A 25,428-nucleotide genomic window follows, 5' to 3' on the forward strand; every position below is an offset into this window, starting at 1 on the left:
TTTTTTTTACCAAAATATCCCTATTATTAAATTTATGATTAAAATACTATTTTATGATTAATATGAATTGTCAAAAAATTAAAAATAAAAATAAAAAATAAAAATAATATTTTATTTTCTAAATTCATGTTCAAAAATAAATTTAAAAGGAGTTGAAAAGTAGAAATAATTATTATTAGAATTACAATAATTCCACATAGATAATTAAAAATGGCCAAAATATATTTTCATAATAGATAATAAAATGTAAAATTAAATAAAATAATTTAAAATTGGTGAAATGAATTTTATTAGTTAATAATATATATATAGAGAGAGAGAAATTTAAATTTTAAAAATCAATAAAATGAATAATGTCATTTAAATTTTAAAAATTGTCAAAATATATAACAATTTAAAAATGTATTAAATAATATTAATTATAAGACTTAAATAAATAAGTTTTTTTAATAAATTTAAATCTTTAAAATACATTAAATGATATTAATTATCCTACAAGGGCATATAAATAATTGATCCTTATCTTAAAAGAGTTAGATAAATTTATCTGAGGGGGAGGTTGGATATTGGATAAATTTATCTTGAAAGGGGAAAATAAGAGGTCACGTGAAATTTTTTCGGAAATGGTCAGATAAATTTAACAAACACGTTGGAAAAACCAAACATCCGTAATGCTTTCCATATCTAACATTTTCTCCCTCTCATCTTGATTAACAAACACTCCATAAGTAAATAGAAGATTTGGAATTTGAAGTGTTCATAAATTGAATTAATGGATTAATCCAAATAACTGAACTAATCAATAATTAAAAAAATCAATAATAAACTGTTTAAATTGAAAATTGAAAACTAAATTAACACAAAAAATTGAACATTTCGATAAATCAAAGAAACTGAACTAACCAATTGACAAAACAAAAAATTGAAAATCGAAAACCGTTAAAGAAGGTTTTGAAAGGAGAAGAAAATTCGCACCCACTTTATCAAAAGAACCGATCATAACTATATGATGTTAATGCTCATCGAAACATAATTCTTCCCATGACACCTTTTAGTCTACGTCTCTCAAAGTCAAGATCACACATTGCAACATTGATTTCAAGTTCAAGTGCAAAAACCTTAGCCCAAGCTTATTCCCGAGCTACCTGCTACCAACATCAAGAAAGAAACCTCAATTCACTTTGAAGGAACTTGAAAAATGTCTAAAAGAAATTCAATGCCTTAAGAGCCCTAACGGTTAGTTTAAGTCTACTAAATTCCTAAATCCTTAACATTTAATAAGATTTCAGTATTGATTATAAGTGTTAACTACTAGCTCAATGTTACGTTAACTAGAACTTAAGATATCCTTACTTTCGTCTTATCCAATGATTCGCCAGTTGCATTTCCCACCTCCACTTTGAGAGTAGTATACTACCTTAACTCCTGTATAATATCAACACATTTTCAGAAAATAGCATGATTATAAATAATCTCTACATTCTCCAAGGACCAAGATTGTTGCAAGTTTCCTCCATTCCTATCATCAGAGCTAAACCCTTAATTGCAAACTATCGACATTTGAATTTGGTTGACCGTGATTCGTTTTGCTCGTTCTGAGAAATGAATGCAAAAAAGGAAAGAGAGGACGCACCAGAAGAATGTGGATGGTTCGGTCAGAGCTCCGGCGGTCGCCCCCTGCTAACACTCCGACCCCCCAGTAAGTAAGAGAGTAAGCTGAATATTAACCAGTCAAAGAGTGATGGCGTACCTTGGCTCTGAAGAGAGCCAGCTAAATATAAAAGGATGAGATGTCATCTCCACATGTCTTGTGCTTTTGCAGGTGATGAGACTGTATACCAGCGTCGGTGAGGTTTCCCAGGTGGAAGCATAGTGTTGATTGATCCCTCATTAATGTGGATAGGATCTGATGCGGGCGCATGAATACCCAGTAGAGGCTGCAATAATGTTGTTGCAGGCTGGTATAGGGCCAGAGTGAGATCGTCATGGCCCTCATGGGCCAAGAGATGGGTCGGAAAAGAGGCCAGATTGGGCCCGGACGGTCCAACCAAAATGATATCTAGCCCATCATTATTCCGTGATCTTCTAGCTCATGCGAGCTAAATGGCCGGTCTACAAGCCGATTGGTCCTGCGGTCTGCGAGATGATTGGTCTCGATCTGCGAACTGAGAGCATCGCTGGGAGCTCGTTTAAAGCCTACTTGGTCCCGCGATCTGAGCTCGAAGTTAGGCGACGTACGACCTGGAACTGACGATCTCGACCATGGGCCTGTTGGGCTTCGGGTGATTGGCCCGGCTGCAGGGTCGAGTCCAGCCTGCTTCATGCGAGGATAAAATACATATAACACTAACAAAATCAAAAGCCAGGAAAAAAAACAGACTAACTAGTATAACCTTCAATTGCTAAAAAAATCAAGGCTAGGGAAACACTAGACTAACTAGTATGGAGGCAGTTAAGGAACTTGCCATAGTCTCACTGATTGACTCGTGAACCATTTTTTTGGGGATGTCATGATTGGCAAGAGAGAATCAGGTAATTTGAAAGCTTAAATGCTTGTATCGAAAAGAAAAATAGAAACTTGGAATTGTTCAAAGTCCATCACATAACATTGTTCAAAATTGTGTTACAAGATATCTAATATATACCACGTCTCTAAATAATTTAAACAAGTGTTTGTCAATATATTACACTTACACAGTGTTAACATGACGCCAAAAATTAGTTAACTACTAAAAAAAACCGTACTTATCTAAAAGAGCCGAGCACTTTAATTGAGCGAGACTACTCATCCAACAAGTGACATAAGGATGGCAACGATGGCGAAAAGGACTTGAAGGAAGACTATAATGCGACGAGCAAAAGGGGAAGATGTTCATTAGTCAATGGCCAACGACAAAAGGGACGAAGGGGAAGGGTTTGGGTTTCAAAATTGCTCACTCTTGGTATTTTAGAGAGAAAAGATGAAGAAACAACGACGAAGGAACAAAAGGAAGACAGATAATCAAAGTCGACAACGACAATGACAATGAATGAGATTTCCAAAAACAACTCTTCTTATTACTTGTAAGTGTATAATACAACTCCTATCTTTAGTATTTAAAAGAAACTGTCTCAAGCTATTTATTTAATCTCAAGTTATGGCCTTTTATATATGTAGAGGAGGTATAACTATAAGGAAATTCATTATTTATTAAGAGTGTGAATTCATAATTATTGTGATTTGAATATGATAATCTTCACAATTTATTATCTTATTCATAAATGAATTTATACAAAATTCTATCATATAAATTATATATGTGTATGAATTATTAATTAAACTCGTCCAGATTCTATAATTTCTTTTTAAGGAAGAAGTGGATATATGATTGAAATTTGGAAAGAAGGAAAGCACCTACAAAGATGGAAATGGCAAAAATTACGTGTAATTAACGAATGTGCATCCATAATTAGACACACCATTTATTATATATATATATATAAATATAAATAAAATATAATTAATTCCACGTCTCTCTTTGCTCTCTCTATAATTTGGGAACCTATTAGGAGCGAGCGACTCCACTACTCCTCCTGTGTAAAACCCTAACACCAATTGATCCTTTCTATGCACATCTCTCTCTGTCTCTCTCTCAACAGATTAATCTCTTCCATCTTTTAATTTTTCCTTTGTTTCCGTCGAATTTCCGATCTTTCTAATCGATCGACGCTCATAGTTGCCGTCTCTGGCGTTTGAACCCGTTCGTTTCCTTTCCTGTTGGGACCTTTTGTGATTTTTCTGTCGCTTTGTCTATATTTTTCGAGATTTATCGCGTCTGTATTTCTGGGCATTCTGTGGAAGATTCGAATTTATTTAGGGTTCTTGTGAGAGTGGCACCAAGGCTGGCGTGTGTCAAGGCATGGTAATGGCGGATTGGCCAGGTCTCCGCCAAGCGTTTCTTGTACGAGTCGGAGCATTTATAGGGTTTGAGGTCAGTTGTTTTTGTGCTTGTGTGAAGTTGGAAGTAGTGAGAGAGTGGGAAGCATGCTGAGCGTGCTGCGAGTGCACCTTCCGTCCGATATTCCCATTGTAGGCTGCGAGCTCACGCCGTACGTGCTCTTGCGGCGGCCTGACAAGTCGGTCACTACCGAGGATATCCCCGAATCGGCTCCTTTTGATGGGCACTTTTTGAGATACAAGTGGTGAGTACTTGAGCACTAGGCCCAGAACTCTTGTTCTTGATTTGCGCCTGCTTTGATTTCTTCAAATTGATTTATTTGTTGCTTCGCTCTTGATCTTGGTTTTCTTGGATTTCTTGGAATTAATATTTGAGTATTTTGTTACTGTGAATGTTCTCAATTGGATGAATTTTCTGTTTACAAAAGAATGTAATGCCAGCAGTTCCATGCACAGCTAAAGCTTAGGTACTGCCAAGTGGACTGTATCCGATACCACTTGGAAACGTTTCTGTTAATCAAGCTTCTAAGAGTAGGAAAAAGTTATTAAGAGAGGTTTTTATGTGCACATAATTGGGAAATGTTATCAAAATCATTAAATCTTTAATGTTGGGCTTTTGTTGTGCTGCAACCATTTTTGTAACTGCAGCCATAAGATCCTAATGTGGATTGTTCGCTGATGTTACCATTTTTATGAATATGCTGCAGTCACAAAAGCCTCTTCATTTGAATCCAAATTGTCAACATTTAATATCAAGTTGGACAATTTTCTGTATTTTCAATAGACAATAACATTAGGTGACACCTTTTTGTTTTGCTTTATTTTTAACTGCACTGCTATACCAAAATGCATGTGCACTTTATTAACTTCATTCACATGCAATTTTCTATAAGATATAGCGGGCACAGGGCAGGTTTGAATTACTTGTAGGTGACACCTTTTTTGTTGTGCTTTATTTTTATTAACTCATCTACTTACTTGCTTTAAATATTTGGAATATGTGGTTAATCAAGCTTTTCCTAAATCTTGGATTGGAAAAGATCCCCCGTCATTAGATATATTGTATCTTCTTATTTGCTCAGATTTTATATTTCTTCCATTTCCTGTCATATATGTTGTACCAAGGGGTGGTTTGTATTATTATCTGTCTAGAATGTAGGAAACTGAATTAGAAGTTTAATTGTTGTATGAGCCGCCTTATAAAGTATATTATGGAGATGTCAATAAAGTTACTGTCTGTACTTTGTTAGAGACTAACATCGTAACGACAAATTTGCCAAAAGTGTTTAGAATTGAATACCTCTAATTTAGTATTACTCATTCCCTAGATGAGTAATACTAATTGATCATTGTGGAGTAAATTAGCGTATGCCCACTCATACTGATTTCTGGATCAGTTGGATATGTAATGGAATTGCACCTCCTCCATAATTTATAGTGTTAGCCTAGATCTCACCTCTCAGTATGATTGCTCAACACTCAAAACACTCCCAAACAATCTCTCACTTCCGAAACACAAAAGTAAAATAGAAAACATACAAGAATATATACAAGAACAGAAAAAGACACAAGAGAATTTATCTTGGTTCAGTCTCAAATGAGATCTACATCCAGATTGGTTTTGCTCTTAGCTTTCTCCACTATCTTTGAATGATGATACACGATTACATGTACCCTAAAAAACCCAACTCTCTCACAGCCCATAAACCTGAAAGCTATACAGAGTTGTAACCGAAAGATAGACCCTCTTTCACACACAGCACATACTCGCACAAGATAGCATGAAAACACAACTGAAAGCACTACTAAAAGCCTACTGCTTGGCCCCTATTTATAAGCTATAGAGGCGGGAGAAATCTCCTGATTTACTGCCCCTAAATGGCAGTTAAAACAAACCCGGTCAGCCTTCTAGAAACATTCCCTCCTAGATGAATTAATACAGAAAATAAACCTTGACAGCTTTATTACATTGCAAACCCTAATATAGTACAAATGCATTTTAACATATAGCAATTTTGGTCACAGAATATTGCACTTCCTTCCATAATTCGGATCACTACAGGTTGCAAAATCAAGTATGTACTGTTAGTGTGTGTTATGTGTTGGCCCCTTGTGTAATGCTAGTGACTCAAGAAGGGGGAGGAAGTCGAATTGAGTCTTAAAATCTTTTCTTTTCAGAACCCTTGAGTACTTTTTGTCCAAAAATCACTTTGGTGTATTTAAAGAAATGCTATGTATGTTTTGAATGATAAATATTGCGCTCGAGTAATGTATGCTTTCAATGATTCCAAGTAGTAAGAGATAAGCAGAAAACACCACTAAAGGTACAAGATTTATGGTGGTTTGAGAACTTAAGGTACCTACCTCCACTCAAAAAAAAAAAAAAAAAGAAAAGAAAAGAAAGAAGAAAAGCAAAAACATGCACCGAGATTTCACCATCACAATGGAGTTTCTAAGGGTTCACTCCCACAAATTCTTACACTTGATTTTCATAGGCACACCAAAAACCCAACCTTGATTTTCATTGGGTGACAAAGAACCCAACCATAAGAAAGATTCTACTTTAAAATGCACTTTCGAAGATAGTTCTCTTGAAGTAGTAGAGCCCCTTGACAAATCTTTGAGTTGAAGTTGCAAGACATTGGTCTTGATATCTTTTTGAGGAGGTTGAAATGATATTTACTTCTTTTGAGCAGATTTGAATGATAAAGACAATAAATGCACTAACTTTTGAACTCGGGGGGGGGGGGGGGGGGGTGGGGACCTCCCCTCTTCTTCAATGATTGCCTATTTATAGAGGTTTGGACCATTTTTACCTTCTAACGTTCAAATAGGGTTGCATTTAATGCTTTTCAGGTGGTAGGTGGCACGACGTCAAAAAAACTTGAATTTCAAATGAGGGTCGCAATTAATGCTTTTCAGGTGGTTAGGTGGCACGACGTCCAAAAACTTGAATTTCACATGCTAGTTCAGTGATTGATCACCTTTTCAGTCGAGGAACCATCAGTTGACGTCCTCTGTTAAAATTTTAGAATCCAAAGTCATCGCTTGAGGAATCATCAGTTGACTTGACTTATAAACTTTAGAATCTAAATTCATCGATTAACAAAGCTTAGGCAGTTGATGGTTTTGACTTGATTTTGTACTTAGGCGAATTGATTTATGCTTCTTCAGGCACAAAGACATGATGGGTTGCCTGTTTAATGTCATAATTAATGTAAAGACCTTCGCCTGAGATTTGGTCAGTCAGTTGAGGCATTGCTTGATGCTGGCCAGTGTGCAAAACTTATTGCCTGGTGTTTGGATAGTCAGCTTATTGTAACACCTGATGTGACACTCAAACCTATTTGAGAGTTGCAAGTTCTTTTTTCTCAGAACATGAAGCCATTGTTCTTCTTCTTCTTTTTTTCCCCCTTGTTGAAGCCATTAATCTTTCATTTAATGGGATTTCTTAGTTCTTTTTTCTCTAAATATGAAGTGATTAATCTTTTTTTTTTTTGGCTCATTGAAGCCATTAATATTTCACTCGATGGGATTTGTTCATTCTCTAAACAATAACTTGCGTTTATTAATTATGGACTTTAGATTCCATTTCAACCAATCAAATTATGGACTTAAAATAGTAAAAAACAAAGTGGTAAAGCCATTGTTACTTGTTATAAATGCTTAGTTATGGTGCATTTATTAATTCAATAAAGTAAAAGTGAAATTATATGATCAGGAAGTAAAATCATTTGTTAAATGGTAAGACTAATAGTCATAATTGCTTATTCGTGTTATATTTAAAGCCTGTTTAAGACTAAAATCTCAACATAATGAAATAAATTGCAGTATCAACAAGATATATTCAATCTTTCCTCTAAATACTTCATGAAAATCCATATAACCTTAAAGGGATTCATGACACTTAGTTCCCAAATCTTTATCTCAAATTCATACCTAACGCAAAACATAAAAATAAACTAAACACTTCAAAATGTTGCTCATTACAAATTTGAACTTAAAAGGTCTAGGAAAGAAAATAACAAAGGCCACGGTCATCGATCAAGACCTGGCCCAAGGCCGACCCGACCACGCCGGAACAGTATTGTCAGAATAGTAGTGTCATAACAGTATTTTAATACTTCATACGTTTTAGGATTCTACTTAATTTAGGATTCTACTTTATGTTTCTACTTGATTTAGGATTTTACTTCATGTTTGATTAGGGTTTTATTTTTATTAAGATTTTAGTTGAATTTTATTTAGGATTTATTTCTATTAGTATTCTAGTTGACTTTTACTTAGGATTTATTTCTATTAGGATTCTAGTTGAATTTTAGTTACAAATATTAGATGGATTTGGATTAGCTAAACACTATAAATATACCTAGAAGTTAGGGGTTGTAATCAAGTTTTCTTAATACAAATTTCAGCAACCTATTTGGGTTTTCTTAGCAAAACAATATTGTTTTTGCATCTTCTTGAAAGTCAAGTTTTGGCCATTGAAATTTGTTCTTTCAAGGGTTTATTTTAGTGTGTTTTTTTCACACGCGCTACACGCTGCATCACCACCAGTAACAAGGAACAAAGTGCTAAATGCCCTTGTCACCTTGCTATTTATTATGATGCATCTTCAATTCCAAACATAGAATTAACTTTTCTTTTCACCTTTGGCAAATCTTCAACTTGAATATGTTAGGAGTGAGCTTTGCAATCCTAATAAATTCTTCCTGCACACACAAGTATTAAATTCAAGGATTACACACTCATTGTACAAAAATTCCTACACTTAACATCATTTAGCACATCATGGACCAAGCATATTCTCTTGCATATTAAGGTCTAACTAAACTAGGCTTGAGAAGTAACTCTATTGGCCCCAATCCTTACATTGCATAGCCAATATCAACCCATACCCATCCATAGCTAGATCAAACATGCCTGAAAACATAACATGATTTCTAATAATTAATGCATTAAAACAACAAACTTATTATGCATCAAAACAACTCATTGTACATGCCATATGAATGTAAAACATAGAAAATTTACCTCTTTAGGTGTAGAAAAGTTTTGCCAACGTGAGGTAGATCTCCTCCACAATTTCTTCCAAAACATTGAATGTGATTTTTTAGTACTTTTTACCCTCTGCTTCATTTTCCTATCACCGAAGTGCCAAACCACCTCTATCATGTATTGGTCCATCATCCATCTTCTGAAGTCATCCCAAATTTCACGGGTGTGACTGAACTCCTCACGCAACATATCGGCAATAGTGTCTAGCTTCTTATCCACCATCGATTCTATAGGTCCAATATGTTTCGGCCTCTTCGTCATTGTTGCCGACACTTGCTGCCATTGAGATTCCCTTTGCTTCCTTCCTATGTCATTTGCCATTAGAATTCAAATCGCGGGTGGATAATCGATCACCTCAAGGATCGATAGCTGAGAAACCACCTCTGCTGGAATTAGGGAAATTGAATTCAGGCGAATTTAGTTCGCTCCACCTGCAATTGATCGACTCAGTTGTTCGATCAATCCTATAGCTGCTTCCTGAAACTCCTACTGCGACTTGATCAGCCTCCTCTAAGTTGCCATTACTATCTTCTTTGATCTGCAATTGACAGTCGATCAAGACTAACAACAGTTGCAATCTCAACGATTTCCCAATCCAAACAGATTGCTAGAAATCACTGCACCCGATCGCTGTGGATCAACTACCGTTCAAGATCTACTTCATTGGTTGCTTCTCGATCCCGAATGCTGAAAATTCACCGAAAGTTGGAATTGCCTGGCCCAATCACCTTCAAATTCCGAACTGAAAGTACAACCAATTAATCGATTGGCATTCTCCTACCAAAATCGCCTGGGTTGCTTGCTTCCTTGATCGATTAAGCCCCGCACCTTCTTCAATCGGCTCTGTTACTCAATTGGCGCCATTGTAACACGTTAATTGACTCTAGCACAACCATCGCTTGCTGAATTTCGCCTTCTCATAGCCTACTACGATCACCTAGGGTTACAAAATCTCCTGAACTTGCTTCGCCTTCCTTAATCGACTGAAGAATGTTTGGAATCTCCGTCAAAACCACTGCAATTCCGAGCTGAGAGTTGCTTCTACCTTTCTATTAGGACCAGTCTTTGATTTCAATAGCTGAGATCAATCGAATTTGTTGGAATGCTTGAATTCACCGGCTCACCGGAATTTGCTGCTCAACCAATTTCACCGAGAGTGTCGGACTTCCAATTAGAGTTGCCTGGCCTGCTCGTCTGCTAATTCTAATCAGCTGAAATTGCTCCAGGAGTTGTCGGAAGCACCGTCGGAACGGCTTGGCCAGGTCGTTTTCACACGCCTTCACAATCTGGACCTTAATCTAGATCCTCAGCCTAGAATTCCTCCAACGGAATCACTGAAGTTGATTTAACCGGCAAAAACTTGAACACATACTGCTAGAATTCACAACTTGAATGGACGGCTCTCTTCAAATCGAATCAAATCACAGCCAAGGATTGGTGCTCTGATACCAATTGTCACAACCTTAGGGTTAGTTAGGGTTGTGATAGGAATTGGGAGAAGAAATCAGAATTATAGGAGGGGGAAAATCAGTAGGAAGAGGATGAGATATTGAGAGAAAGGGGGAGAACTTGAGGGAGATTGGAGAGAGTCTTAGAGAGAAATGAGAATTAAGAATTCATTCAAATCAAGCATGCCCACTCTCTTACAGCAATGGCTTATTTATAGCCTCCAGCCATCATCCGCCCATGTGCAATATAACTATAAGCCTAACAATTACTATATCCTTATTACAATATTGCCTTATACTACTATTAGGGACATGACATTACATAGAGTATATCACCTTCCTCCACCACCAAAAGGCAACTAGAGTCATTAGAAACATCTTTGAAAGGTGGTTCGATAACAAACTATTATGTCCTAGTGGTAGTTTTGTAATTTTTTTTGCAAATTCTATTGTAATAATCGCAACCCACATGGGCCACTTGTAGCGGGAGCTAGAAACTTCGTCCCACGGTTACAATATGAACCACGAAAGGGCCTAGAAAAGGCCGATTACTTGAGGATGGGACTTCTATGTTGAATGAGAAGATTTTTCCCTCTTAAACTCTTTCTCTCTTCCCTCTCAATTCTCTCATTTTCCCTCTCAATTCTGTCTCTATCTCTCTCTCGATCCTTCTAAATTATGTTCTCTCAAGTCTTGCCTGCGAGACTTGACATTTTGGTATCAGAGCCGATCGTCCTTGGCCGAGATTTCGGTGTAGGAAGGTGTGTGATCGGTGAATTGTATCGGGCCAGAAGGAATTCCGAATGACGGAAGGCACTAGGATGAAGCAGCTGGAGAATAGGATGGAAGTGATGGAATTCAGAATGAATCAGACGCAGGAGGCCATGACCCAGAGTAGAGAAGAAATAAGGGCAATCTGAGAAGAGCTGCGTGGAGATATGGTAGCTTCTCGAGGAGGAGTACAACGAGAATTAGCAAGGAACCGGGAGAACATGGAGCAATTTGGACAGAGAATCAACAGCATGTTCAACATGCTGTCGTCATTGCCTCAATTCCGATTGCCATCGGAATTCCCTCCCAGAATGGGTTTCGAGCAAGGAATGGCGGGAGCAGGCATCTTCCTGAGGCCACAAGGAGTCACTGAAGCAAGAAATTCATCCTACGAGATGGTGGGAGTAGGTGTCTCCTCATGTGGTTTGATTGTCATTCTTGTTCTGTTTATGCTTTTATTTCTATTCTTTATTGACTGTTGTGTTGGTTGTATGTTGGCTGGGTGAGTTGAGAGTGTGTTGAGGGGTGTTTGATTAGTTTCTTGCGAGGATTACAAGGCTGCTAGTGCTCCCAATTCTAACACTTCCTCCTCTCTTCCACCTCATTCCTCTTCCACATTGTCATTCGCCTCACAGTTTGATTTTGCAGCTGCGGCAAATTCGTTCAGTTTCATACCAATTAAGTTAGATTTGAACAATGATATTTTCTGGAAGGCATAGATCCTAGCTCCGATAAGAGCTTTTGATATGTTGCCATTTCTTAACAAGTCTCTGCCTCCACCTAAATATGTGTTGGATTCAATTGGTGATGATGAAGCTCCGGTGGTAAATTCAGAATACCTAAATTAGTTGCAATCTGATCAGTTGCTGCTTGGCTGGTTGTTCTCTACAATCGACAAGGAGGTGCTAGTACAGGTGATTCTTTGTGAATCATTTGTCGAGGTATGGTCTTTCCTTGTCATTTAAATTAAAGCAACAACTAAGGTCAGTCTAAAAGGACTCTTTGTCTATTAATGATTACATTTTGAAAATTAAGACTATCAGTCATGTACTTGCTGCTATTGGTGAATCTTTGAGTGATAAGGATCTGCTGCTTGCCATATCAAACAGATTGGATCATGAATATGAGACTGTAGTTAGTCTAATTACCTATCAAATGGATGAAATTGACTTAGAGGAGGTGCAATACTTACTGTTGATGCATGAACAAAGATTAAACTCAAAGAATTTGTTACAATCATATGTGCGTTTTGAATCTATTATGAATACTCCTGTGAATGTTAACATTACTTCGATTACACCACAACACGGTAATAATAGAGGAGGTTTTGTACGAAGAGGAGGTGGATATATGGATGGAGGGGGAAGAAGTCGTGGTAGAACATCCGGTAGACGGATCTATTGTCTATTATATGGAAAACCAGGTGTCACAAGCCTAATGGCATAAGTGTAATAAACTTATAGATGCATAGCTATAGCTGTAATAATAGAAAGTAGCATGTGATTGGCGGTTTTGCCTAGGCCACTTGTAGGCAATCGATTATAATAACAACCAGGAGGGATAGTCTATAAAAGGCAGTGTATATGAGGATGGGATCTATCAATGAATACATTCGGATCTTTCCTTCTCTAATTTCTTTCCCTCTTCTCTTTCTCTCTAATTCAAATTCTCCCTCCCTTTCTCTTTCTTAAATCCTCGGCTCTTCCAAAATTGCCCAAGTCTCAGACTCGAGACTTGACAATTGGTATAAGAGTTAGCGGCCGCGATAGTGTTTGTGGAAGGAATTACGAAGCAGAAGATGGCGGAAGGATCGAGACTCAAACAATTGGAAACGAGAATGGAATCTCCGGAGTTCGGAATGTCGCAGACACACGAAGCTATCACCCAAAGTAGGGAAGATGTGGCTGCAATGCGAGAAGGAATGCGAGAGGAATTGACGACTTCTCGCGAGGATATGCAACGCGAGCTAGAGAGGCATAGAGATACGATGGATCAGTTTGGTCAAAGGATCAATAGCATGTTTAATATGCTGTTGTCCTTACCACAATTCTATTTGCCATCGGAATTTCCCCCGCGATCTGGAGCTGGACCGAACTCGAATGGATTTGGAATACTTCTGAGACCTCCAGGAGAAGCGGAGTCGGAAGGACTGCAAGGAATCGAGACGGATCCTTAGGTAAGAGATTTTCATTTACAATCTGGTACTCACACGCCAATGCCAAGGCTGGAGATACCATTGTTTGATGGAACAAGGCCAAGGTGGTGGATCCACCAGTGTTAACGTTTCTTCCAATACTATAATGTGGCTAAGCCACAACGAATTACACTGGCCACAGCCTATCTTAATGATATGGCTGATTCCTGGTTTCAAGGATGGTTCAGGTACAGAGGACTTGGGGTGAGATGGATCGAATTTGTCGAAGAATTGTGTAGGTGATTTGGAGAAAAGAATATGGCAGATGTGATAGAAGAATTCAATAAATTTCGGTTGGAGGGGGCTGTAATAGAGTATTTGGAAAAATTCGAAGAGCTAGGAGCCTTAATGTGGAATGCTCAGCCGACTCTTACGGAGCAATATTTTGTGTCCAGCTTTATTAGTGGGCTCAAGGATGAGTTGGATCAATGGTGAAAATGATAATGCCAACTACAGTAAGGCAGGCAGCAGAAAAAGCTAGATTACAAGAATTGACGTTAGAATCAATCTACAAAAGGAATAGGGCCTTCTCTCGTACGGGTCCACTAATCAGTTTACCTCATAGTGGACACGTTAGGGAGATATGAGCGACAGGGAGTACAGGTCCACCGAGAGAAAGTCAGCAAGCCTTGGCTATTAGAAACCCCACTATGGAGTAGAGGAGGTGAGGAGAAAATACTAGAGAAAGAGCAAGAAGATCTTGAGGAAGCAGATGAGGAGACCCCCCAATGTGATCTTGCCGATGAAGGAGGGGAAATTTCATTTCATGCACTTAAAGGGGAACACGTAGGGCAAATCATTAAGGTTGAAGGAAGAGTGGGCAAGAGAAGGATAATGGTACTGATTGACAGTGGCAACACCCACAGCTTTCTCAATGAAACAACTGCCACTGAATTAGGTTGCACTCTCGTGAATATTGCCCCTTTATCCGTAATTGTAGCCAATGACAGTAAAATGTTCAGCAATTACAAGAGTATGGGGTTTAAATGGCTGATGCAAAGGGAAGAGTTCTCTACGGATCTGAGAATTTTGGAGCTAGGAGGTGTAACATCGTCCTTGGGGTGGATTGGATGAGGACAGTCAAACCTCTGACTTTCAACTTCAACAAATTGGAAGTCACACTGGATTTTAAGGGAAGGAAGCTGACTCTAAAAGGGTGCCTCGAGATAGGGGAATGCAAGGTGATCACAGGAAAAAGGTTACAGAAGCTGTTAATGAAAGGGAAAGGGCAGATATCCCAGCTGTTCTCCATTCAAGCCATGGAGTAGGATGATCAGGAGGGCCCTCTAGTCACCGACCTCTTTGTAAAGGTAACATTTCCTACTGTATTATGCCCATTGCTTATGGAATTCAAGGAATTATTTGGGGAACCACACACCCTGCCCCCAAACCGCTTGTTCAATCATACTATACCTTTGAAACCCAACTCCGAGCCATTAAATGCCCGAGCCTACTGTTACCCCCCTTATCAGAAGGCTGAAATTGAAAAACAGGTCAGAAGCATGCTCCAAGCTTCCATTATCCAACCTAGTCAAAGCCCTTTCGCATCTCCCATACTTCTCGTCAAAAAGGACAGTACATGGTGCTTTTGCATAGACTATAGATAGCTAAATGACCTTACTGTGAAAAACAAATTCCCCATTCCCTTGATTGAAGACCTACTCAATGAATTAAATGGGGCTTCCATCTTTACTAAATTAGACTTGAGGGCAGGGTATCATCAAATCAAGATGAACCCCGCCGACATCCATAAAATAGCCTTCAGAACACACCAAGGCCTCTATGAATTTCAGGTGATGTCATTTGGACTCACCAATGCCCCAGCCACTTTTCAGGCTCTTATGAACCACCTATTTGCCTCATACTTGCGGAAATTTATCTTAGTATTCTTTGATGACATTTTAGTTTACAACCCTAACCTCAAACAATGCCTATCCCACCTAAAAACCACATTTGAAATCCTGAAATTTAACCAATTGTTTGTTAAACTCTCCAAGTGTTCCTTTGCAAAGAATGAGGTGGATTATCTAGGGCACATCATTTCCGGCCAAGGAGTCAGTATAGACCCCAGTAATGTTGCAGCAATGTTGGAATGGCCTAAGCCTTCATCTATAAGGGAGCTGAGGGGATTTCTTGGGTTAACAGGGTATTATAGAAGGTTTATACAGAATTATGGAGTGATCAGTAAGCCATTGACTGAGTTACTCAAGAAGGACAATTTCGGATGGAATTCCTAAGCTGAAGATGCTTTCAACACCCTTAAAAAAGCAATGACCCAAGTCCCAGTTCTGGCATTACCGGATTTCTCTAAGGCCTTTATGGTGGAGACCGATGCATGCGACATTGGGGTAGGAGCAGTGCTGACACAAGAAGGAAGACCCTTAGCCTACATCAACCAAGCACTGGCTGCTCGGCACCGAGGGCTGAGTGTGTATGAAAAAGAATTGCTCGCCATGATCATAGCCATTGACAAATGGAGACACTATCTGGAAGGGCCCCCTTCATAATATGGATTGACCATGACAACCTAAGACACCTTCTACAACAGAAGTTGCATGCACACCTACAAAGAAAGGGGATATCAAAATTGCTGGGCCTGAATTATGTGATATAGTATAAAAAGGGGAAAGAAAACATTGTGGCAGATGCTCTGTCACGAAGATTAGAAGAAGGGGAATGTAAGGCCATTACCGTAGTGGTGCCTGATTGGGTCAAGGAAGTTACTGAAAGCTATGAGAAGTCCGAATGGATTAAATCCCTCCAAACTCAGTTGGTAGTCCGGCGTGCCAATGAACAAGGGTATTCTATGTCTAATGGCCTAATCAGATTCAAGGGCAGATTAGTCGTGGGGGATGAGAAGGAACTAAAATCCAAAATCTTACAAGCACTACATAGTTCTCCATTAGGCAGGCACTCAGGGGTTAGAGCTACTTGCTACCGGGTTCAACAGAAGTTCTTTTGGCCAGGCCTCAAAAAAGAAGTTATGGAGTTTGTGGTAGCTTGCATGACATGCCAATGCTGCAAACATAAACAAGTGGCTCATCCAGGATTGTTACAGCCACTGGCTATACCGGATCAAGCATGGGAGGAGATATCCATGGATTTTATCGAGGGCCTACTAGGTCTGAAGGCCGAAATGCGATCCTAGTGGTGGTTGACAGGCTGACCAATTTTGCTCACTTCATTGGCCTCACACATCCGTTCACAACCTAAGGAATTGCCTGAGTGTTCATTGAACAGTGGCCAAATTGCATGGACTACCTAAATCCATTGTCTCGGATCAAGACAAAATATTCACCAGTCACTTCTGGCAAGAATTGTTCAAGAACCTAGGGGCGAGTCTACATATGTCATCAGCATACCATCCTGAGTCAGATGGGTAAACCAAAAGAGTCAACCAGTGCTTGGAATCTTACTTGCGATGTATGTGTTTTGCACGGCCTAAGAGTTGGGGTAAGTGACTATCCTTAGCTCAGTGGTGGTACAATACAACTTACCACAACACTATCAAGAACACCCCTTTTGAGGCTCTATTCGGATACCAGACACCTACGATGCCTGCCATGACTGGTATCAACAGGGCTCGAACTAACGCAATAGAGTATTTGCAAGACAGGCAGGAGATGATCTCACTACTCAAACAAGAGTTGGCTACCGCTAACAACAGGATGAAGCAGGTTGCGGACCGCAAACGAAGTGATCAAAACTTTGAAGTAGGTGATTAGGTCTTTCTAAAGGTCTGACGCTTCCTACAGCCCTCATTCTCTGCTACCACCCCTACCAAGCTCAGTCCTAAGTACTTCGGACCATTTCGTGTCTTGGAACGGGTGGGTCAAGTCGCCTGCAAGCTGCAGTTACCTCCCAACGTGAAATGCCATCTCGTATTTCATGTCTCTCTCCTAAAAAAGTACATCGAGCCTAATGCTGCTGTTAGCTCAGAACCGCCTCCTGCCGCTGAAGATGCCGACGGAGCAATGGAACCACTAGCTATCCGCGACAAACGGGTAGTCCATCAGGGCCCCTTGCCCCTCATCCAAGTGTTGGTCCAGTGGTCCAACTGGCACCCTGAGAATACCACTTGGGAATACCTACCCCAGCTGTTGAATCAATTCTCACGAGCTGCTCAATTACTCACCTTCCTTGGGGACAAGGAAGATTTTAAGGGGCAGGGATTGTCACAAGCCTAATGGCATAAGTGTAATAAACCTATATATGCATAGCTATAGCTGTAATAATAGAAAGTAGCATGTGATTGGCGGCTCCGCCTAGGCCACTTGTAGGCAATCGGTTACAATAACAACTAGGAGGGATAGCCTATAAAAGGCAGTGTATATGAGGATGTGATCTATCAATGAATACATTCAGATCTTTCCCTCTCTTCTCTTTTTCTCTAATTTAAATTCTCCCTCCCTTTCTCTTTCTTAAATCCTCGGCTCTTCTAGAATTACCCAAGTCTCAGACTCGAGACTTGACACCATGGCATTTCGTTGATAAGTGTTATCATAGATTTGACAGAAACTTTCATAGAGTCTCTGATCAGAATTTTCAAAGAGTGTTTTTTGTTGCTTCACAATCTGATCCTAGAGCATATCTAGTTGCCTTCAGTGATTCTAATGAGTCCTACATGATTGATATAGGCTCAACTCAAGAAACATCCTATGGCCAATTTTCTCAACCATTCGAAACCTTATCTCAAGCCTCCTTACCATATCACTCCTAGTTTGTTGATTCTAGAGCAACAAACCATATTACCTCAAATCTCTACAATTTGTCTTTGCATGCTCCTTTCAACGGTGGTGACAAATCTCTGTTGGTAATGGTAATTAACTCTCTATTTCTAATGTTGGTCTTGGACAATTATACAGTCAAAACAAACCTTACATCTATTATTTCTCTGCCTCATGTTCTTTGTGTTCCTCATATGAAGAAAAATTTAATCAGTGTATCACAACTTATTAATGATCATAATGTGATTGTTGAATTCCATTCAAATGTGTGTTTGATTAAGGACAAGAATTTAGGGCTGGCGCTACTTTGAGGACGTCTTAAGGATGGACTCTATCAGCTGGTTCTAGCTTTTGGTCAAGCTACCAGCACTCTGGATCATCCTGTCAAGCCTAATAGTCCTAAATCCTTTGCTGGCAATTCATTTTCTTTGAACAATTGTAATGATTTTTCTTTGGGAAATTGTAAAAGACAACTTCCATTTAGTCATGGATTGTCTCCTAGTGCTAGTGTAGCTCAACTAAATAATACATGTCAGCAATGGCATGCTCAGTTAGGGCATCCTGCCTTTAATGTATTGAAATTGGTTCTTAATAAAATTCGAATTCCTTGTTCTTCTTGAACTCTTTCATTTTGTGATTCTTGTAAAGTTCGAAAACATCATCAACTTCCATTTGTTACTCATGAAATTACAGCAAAAAAAACCATTGGAATTGGTTTATTCGGACTTATGGGGTCCCTCTCCTCTCCTACCATTTCTGTTAGAGGGTTTAGATACTACATTATATTTGTTGATGCATACACAAGATATACATGGCGATATCCCTTGAAATTAAAGTCTGATGCCTTGTCTACCTTTATCAAATTTCATAAATTTGCTGAACTCCAATATCAAATCAAGCTTGAGGCTATCCAAACTAATAATGGGGGGGTGGGGGGGAATTTAGAGCCTTCTTGCCTTATGTTCAAAGCCATGGGATACAACCTCGATTTACATGCCCTCATACTCACCAACAAAATGGTGTAGCTGGAGGAAACATAGGCATATAGTTGAGAATGGGCCTTACATTGTTAGTTCATGTTCACATGCCTTTAAAGTTTTGGGAAGAGGCTTTTCCAACTGCCGTGTATACCATCAATTTGCTACCATCCTCTTCTCTTAATTTTCGTACCCCCTTTGAACTTCTCTATCATAAAGAACCAAATTACCTATTGTTGCAACCATTTGGACGTGTTTGCTTTCCTTACTTGAGACCCTACAACAAGCACAAATTTGATTTTCATACCGTTAAGTACATATTTCTTGGATATGGCCATACACAAGCTGTTTACATGTGTTTGCATCCCTTGGGAAGGGTTTATGTCTCTAGACATGTGCGGTTTAATCTTGATGAGTTTCCATATCTCACATTGTTTTCTCCCTCTTCACCAACAGTCAGTGCCGAGCAGTCCCTCCACTTTGTTGTTTCAGTCCCTTCCTTTACGTTCTTCCATTTCTTCTGCTTCTCAAGTAGCATAGCCTTCTATTCTTTCTGTGTCAACACTAGTTTTTGCTAATTCTCCTGACTCCTCTCTTGATCCGATTTCTATTGCTCCAAATACCCAACACTAAGTCTACAACACCTTGCTACCCTTATACCTAAACACAAAGCTGTTCTAGCTCCCTTTGTTCATCCCATGCTTACCAGGTCCAAGGCTAAACATCTTTTGACCACCTCTCCTCATGCCTTCGTAAGTTCCTTAGAACCTAGCATAGTTCACGAGGCCTTATTAGACTCATGATGGGTTAAGGCTATGGAGGAAGAGTTTTCTGCTTTACAGTGAAATAATACATGGGAGTTTGTTCCATTTTCTAAAGACAAGATTCTAATCGGCTATAAATGGATGTTTAGATCAAGTACAACTCTGGTGGGACTGTTCTAAAGCACAAGGGTCACCTAGTTGCAAAAGGTTTTCTTCAAAATTTGAGAATTGACTATGTTGAAACTTTTAGCCCTGTCATTAAAGCACCCATTATTAGCGTGTTGTTCTCATTAGCAATAACTTTTGGATGGAACATGCAGTAGGTTGATGTCAACAATGCATTTCTAAATGGTGATCTTGTGGAGGAAGTTTTTATGTCTCAGCCTGAGGGTTTTGTTCATTCCTAGTTTCCCTCTCATGCATGTAGGCTGAAAGAGTCCCTCTACGGACTGAAACAGGCCCCTAGAGCTTGGTACACGACATTAAGGGGTTCACTTCAGTCTTGGGGTTTTTCAAGGGTAGTGTCTGATGCCTCTTTATTCATAAAACGGACTCCTACATATGTGCTCTTCATCTTAGTTTATGTTGATGATATTTTGGTTATGGGTTTTGATTCTTTAGCTCTACAAGCACGCATTCACACTTCGCTCTCAAAACCCTTGGTTTTGTCTACTATTTCCTAGGGTTTGAAGCATATAGAGATCATAGTAGTATCTATCTTACTTAGTCCAAGTACATTCTAGATTTGTTGAAGAAGGCTACAATGAAGGATTGCAAGCCTTGTGACACCCCTGTTAATTCTGCTGTGTTTCTAACTAATGAGGGTGAGTCTTTTGTCAATCCATCTTTATATCAGACGATTATTGGATTTTTGTAGTATCTGGCTTATACCAGACTGGATATAGCTTTTGGAGTGAACAAGCTAAGTCAATTTATGTTTGATCCTAAGCAGCAACATTGGCTAGCATGTAAGCAACTGCTTTGATATCTTAAGGGTGCCCTTGGTTTGAGTCTATTTTTTTCTCCCTCTCCTATAGATTTACGCCTAGTTGTATACACTGATGCTAATTATGTTGGTTGTAAAGTTTCTAGGCGGTCAACTAGCGGGGTGTGTGCTTTTCTTGATAACAATCTAATTGTTTGGAGTTCCAAGAAGCAGTCCGTGGTTGCATGATCAGTTGGGGAAGCTGAGTATAGGGCCATTGCCCAAGGTGTTACAGAGGTGTTATGGCTGAAGTCGTTATTTGGTGAGTTGGGGTATTCATGTGTTCATACTTCAGTCATTTGAAGTGATAATCTAGTAGCCAAAAGTATTGCTGAGAACCTGATGTTTTATTCCTGTATCAAGCACATTAAAATTGATGTGCATTTTGTTCGAGAGAAGGTGGAGAAGAATGAAGTAGAAATAAGATATGTGCCTACTACTTATCAGGTGGCTGATGTGTTTACTAAAGGGTTGCTGAGGAGCAAATTCAAGTTTCTGCGTGGCAAATTACATATGCGAAAGTCCCCTATTGTTCCTGATTCATGCAACGTATCTGACAAGGAAATTTCCAGGAGGAAGTCTGATTTGAGGGGGAATGTAGAAGAATATGTTACTTGAACTTGTTTCAGCTTGCTTAATCTATTGTGTTGCTGTTTATTTAGCTGTTGTATTTGATATGTATGCTGCTTGTATTTGTTGTTAATTAGTTAGGCGGTGATTAGCATAAGTGGCTTAGGCTCGTAAGTTTATAAACTCAATGAGCCTTTTCTCTTGTAAGGTTGATTTCATTTTTTACCTTTAGTAAAAGATTTTCACGAGAGCATTTCTTTTCTCTCTCTCTCGGTTATCTTTGTGCCCTAGGTTTCCTATTGCCCTAATTGTCTTTACATAGTGAACGTTTCCATAGATTTGGTGACCTTAATTAAAAAAAAAAGTGCATCAATGGATATGCTCCCACTTCCTATTTGGAATAGGCAAATGCTGGAGCAAGCATTCTGGTCTCTGATGCTTAATCTTAATCTACTGACAGACCAAACACTGCGAGGCATAATCTACTGCCTAGTTCTTCATGCCCACGCTTACACCAATACACCTCCCTCTAATTATGATCCATCTTGGTGCTGTCAGGATGATTAGCGTATCTAGACTTGTGTCCCTCATTAATAATTATTCTCTGAATACCCTCAAAATTAGGTATACAAATCCTAACCCTGCTTCTTAATATGCTATCATCATCAACCTCAAACTTGGAACTCAACCCTAAATGTACCTCTTCAAGTATGGGTCCTGAAGACTGATGCTCTTTCACCCTTATCAACAATTGTGGTTGAGCGGACATAGTAGCCACTAGCCATGGTCATCCTATATATCTGGTCAGGCATAGATATAGCAGGACTCCATATTTTTAGGAGTCTGGAGTTGGGATTATTATGATTTGGGCATGATAATCTCTGCCCTTCATCATCCTGCCCTTGGATGAGAGTATTGTACGTTTATCATTACCTCAGTATCTTTTGATAACCATCTAGTGGTGCCAGCCGCCTTATGATTTCGCGAGCAGGTTCTTTTCATGGAAGCGTGTTTATGCATCAAGGCCTTTTCAAGGAAGTAGGTTTGAGGCATCCTTATGGCCATGTGTCAAGATATTATAGGCATGCAATTTTGTGCCATATCACAAACTTTTGCAAATTTGTAGGAAATTTTTATACCCAAAAAAAAAAAAAATTACAAGCAAACTTTGAAAAAACTGTATAAAACTTTTTTGTGTGCTAGCAAATTTTAACCAAATTGCACAAAAATTTTATATGGAAATTATACATACAAATTTTGATAAAGTAAAATTTCTATAGAAAAAATTTATCCAAGCAATTTTTAGTAAAGTTGTATAAAAAATTATATATGAACAATTTTGACAAAAAAAAAAAAAATTAACAAGAAAAAATTTTATATGGAAAAAATATATAACCATATTTCTTACTACAACTTCGTATAAAAAAATTAATTTTTTAATGGAAAAAAAGTATGCAAACAAACTTTTGCATGTATAAAATGTAAAATTTTAGAAAATTTTATAAAAATCTATTTACAAAACTGTGAGAATATATTTTTTTGTATAAAAAGTTTGATACAAGAAAAATTTAAAAATAGGCATAAAAATTTTATTCAAAATTATAATAAAAAGATTGATTGTACAAAATTTATTTTGTCAAATTGTTGCATATATCCTTTTTTTTTGTATTAAAACTTTTATAGAAATGTATAGTAAACATTTACGAGTGTAATTTTTAGTATAGAATTTTTTGCTCTCATAAAATTTAATAAGTCCACATTTTTTGTGTAATTTTTGACTTTGGAAGTGTGAGGGAGAAATAGGAGGAATCACAAGTGAACACTTAGAAGAGCTAAGCTTGCACCAAGGAATCCACCTAAGGGATATGAGCAAGAACAAGAAGAAATCCTTCTTCTCCAAAAGTTAAAGGCTAATACTTGTGTTAAATTTGGTTTGCAAAAGACTCCCCCATACATCATAGATCATGAGCTTATATAGACTTGAATCTGGAATAACCCTCCAAAGAATAGGGAATTTCCAATACTAGCATTAAAGACTTAACAAACTACACTATTACCAAACTTTGGAAATGAAAATGACTTAAATCCTTGACCAAGGCAGCTTCTAGACCAAGACGTCTTAGAATTGGAGCATATTAATTAAATTCAAAATACTAAGAAGATTTTGATTAAAATGGTAGAAAATGGCAGCTTGACCATCACGAACTCTTAGTCAACTAAGTTGCCGCTAGCTTTGTGCGCCTTTACAAAAAGTCATAACTTCTTGTAGAAGACTTCAAATTGGAATCTGTAGTGTTGTTGGCTAAATACAACAATAAATTTATAGTGCGGGAGAGTGCCTTGATGAGGTAGTGAGTGACTTGTTTGCGGATGACTTGATTGCGAGTGACCTGCCTGGGGGTGACTTGTAGGGGAGAAATCAATTAGGGGTGTGGGTGAGTGTCCCACGTGGACCCTCTAATGTTTTAGTCAGTATCCGGATGAGTATAGAGAGTTGAAAGCAAGTATTATTGCAATAGCATCAGAGTTCTGAGCATACCTGAACCGGGGGGGGGGGGGTTCTCTTATTTATGGAGAGAATAATAGAAAGGTCGCATCTTTCAGTAGGCATCTCAGACACTCATTCAGATCTCTTGGTGGACATATAGGAGGTAAGTTTGACCTCTTTTTCTTGGTCTGATGTCTGGAGATCAGGTCTCTTAAGGTCTACAGTCTCCTAGGAGGGTCTCTCGTATGGCCTAGAGAGAGGCTTTTGGGTTTGGACGGCCCACGACACTGCCCCACATGCTTTCTTTAGGGTGAGTGACTCTTGACGTATTCTGGAAGGGTCTTTTGATGGTGTCTCAAGAGAGGATTTTAGAGGGTCACTCGGCCATATCTGCTTGATTAATTGGCTATTACTTGGTGTTGCTCGGGTATCTTCAGCCTTTAAGTAATTTTTTCATCTTTCTTTAGCCACTCGACTGGGCATGTTGCGAGAGACCTCACTCTGGTAGCAACTAGCCTCACTTGATGAAGTATAGTTTCTCGGCAATCATCTTACTCAGCTACATGGTCTTGGTCACTTGAGTGCTGGGAGACCTCATTTGGCAATAGGTTCTCTTGTCCAGTCAGTTGCCAAGAGACCTCACTTGATTGACCCCTTTTTTTAGCCACTTGACTCATCTTTTGATCACTTGATTGGGTCTCTTGAATTAATCCCATGATGGGCTCACCCTATGTGCTGCGGACCCATTTCATTATACTTGGGCTCATTATTGGGTTTAACACGTAGAATTCCTGCGAAACTAGAGAGATAGACCTTTCCAACTACTGAAAAATCATCTCCTAACCCCTTGTATTTTGCTAGTTATAATTCCTCAGAGTTTGGTAAAATTCTGGTTCTGTTTACTTTGCTTCAGCTTGAAACTTCCTTGATTCCTTGATCCTTTCTTTTTTCTACATTTATTGAACAACTGCACCACCCTTAAATTAATGAGATTATTGAGGGGACACTCCGGAGTCAATTTTTTTCGACAAAGCTTTAGTAAAGAAAATTTGTAAAAGATTTTCTTGTATAAATACTTTGCATCTACCAATTCTTTTGACAAAATTTTACTTATACGACTTTTGCTATATAAAAGTGTATATATATATATATTTTGTGCAGAAGTTTAAGTGAAAATATAACGACATAAGGAAAATTTTAATAAGGGTTAATTTCATTTTCTAATAATTTTTAAGGTTTTAATATATAAATTACACATTTGAAGGACATTTTTGACAGTAAAACTCATATTTATTTCTGTTAATAAATTTCTATTAAGTCAATGAGGAATCTAATATATCTTTAAGTAAAGATAATCAATATAATTTTTTAAATTTAGATGGTACTATTTATTTTTAAACCAAACCTCACAATCAAATTGTTTTGCATAATTTTGTCTGACAATCTGTTAAAAGATAGTAATCTACTTATTTTATATCGTTTTATACATCTACGTGTATATATATATAT

General features: G+C 38.4%; 1 protein-coding gene across 1 annotated transcript in view; it reads left to right on the forward strand.

Moving 5' to 3' along the window:
- The first annotated feature begins 3,527 nt into the window (after nucleotides 1–3,527).
- The window catches only part of LOC127791108 (carbon catabolite repressor protein 4 homolog 1-like), a 41,865-nt gene continuing 19,964 nt past the window's right edge, over nucleotides 3,528–25,428 (forward strand). The window contains exon 1 of the mRNA XM_052320883.1: nucleotides 3,528–4,182. Coding sequence (XP_052176843.1) covers nucleotides 4,025–4,182 — 158 coding nt within the window. The 5' untranslated portion in view covers nucleotides 3,528–4,024. The remainder of the gene's footprint in view (nucleotides 4,183–25,428) is intronic.

Source organism: Diospyros lotus, chromosome 14 (assembly GCF_014633365.1).
Source record: "Diospyros lotus cultivar Yz01 chromosome 14, ASM1463336v1, whole genome shotgun sequence".
Lineage (NCBI taxonomy): Eukaryota > Viridiplantae > Streptophyta > Magnoliopsida > Ericales > Ebenaceae > Diospyros > Diospyros lotus.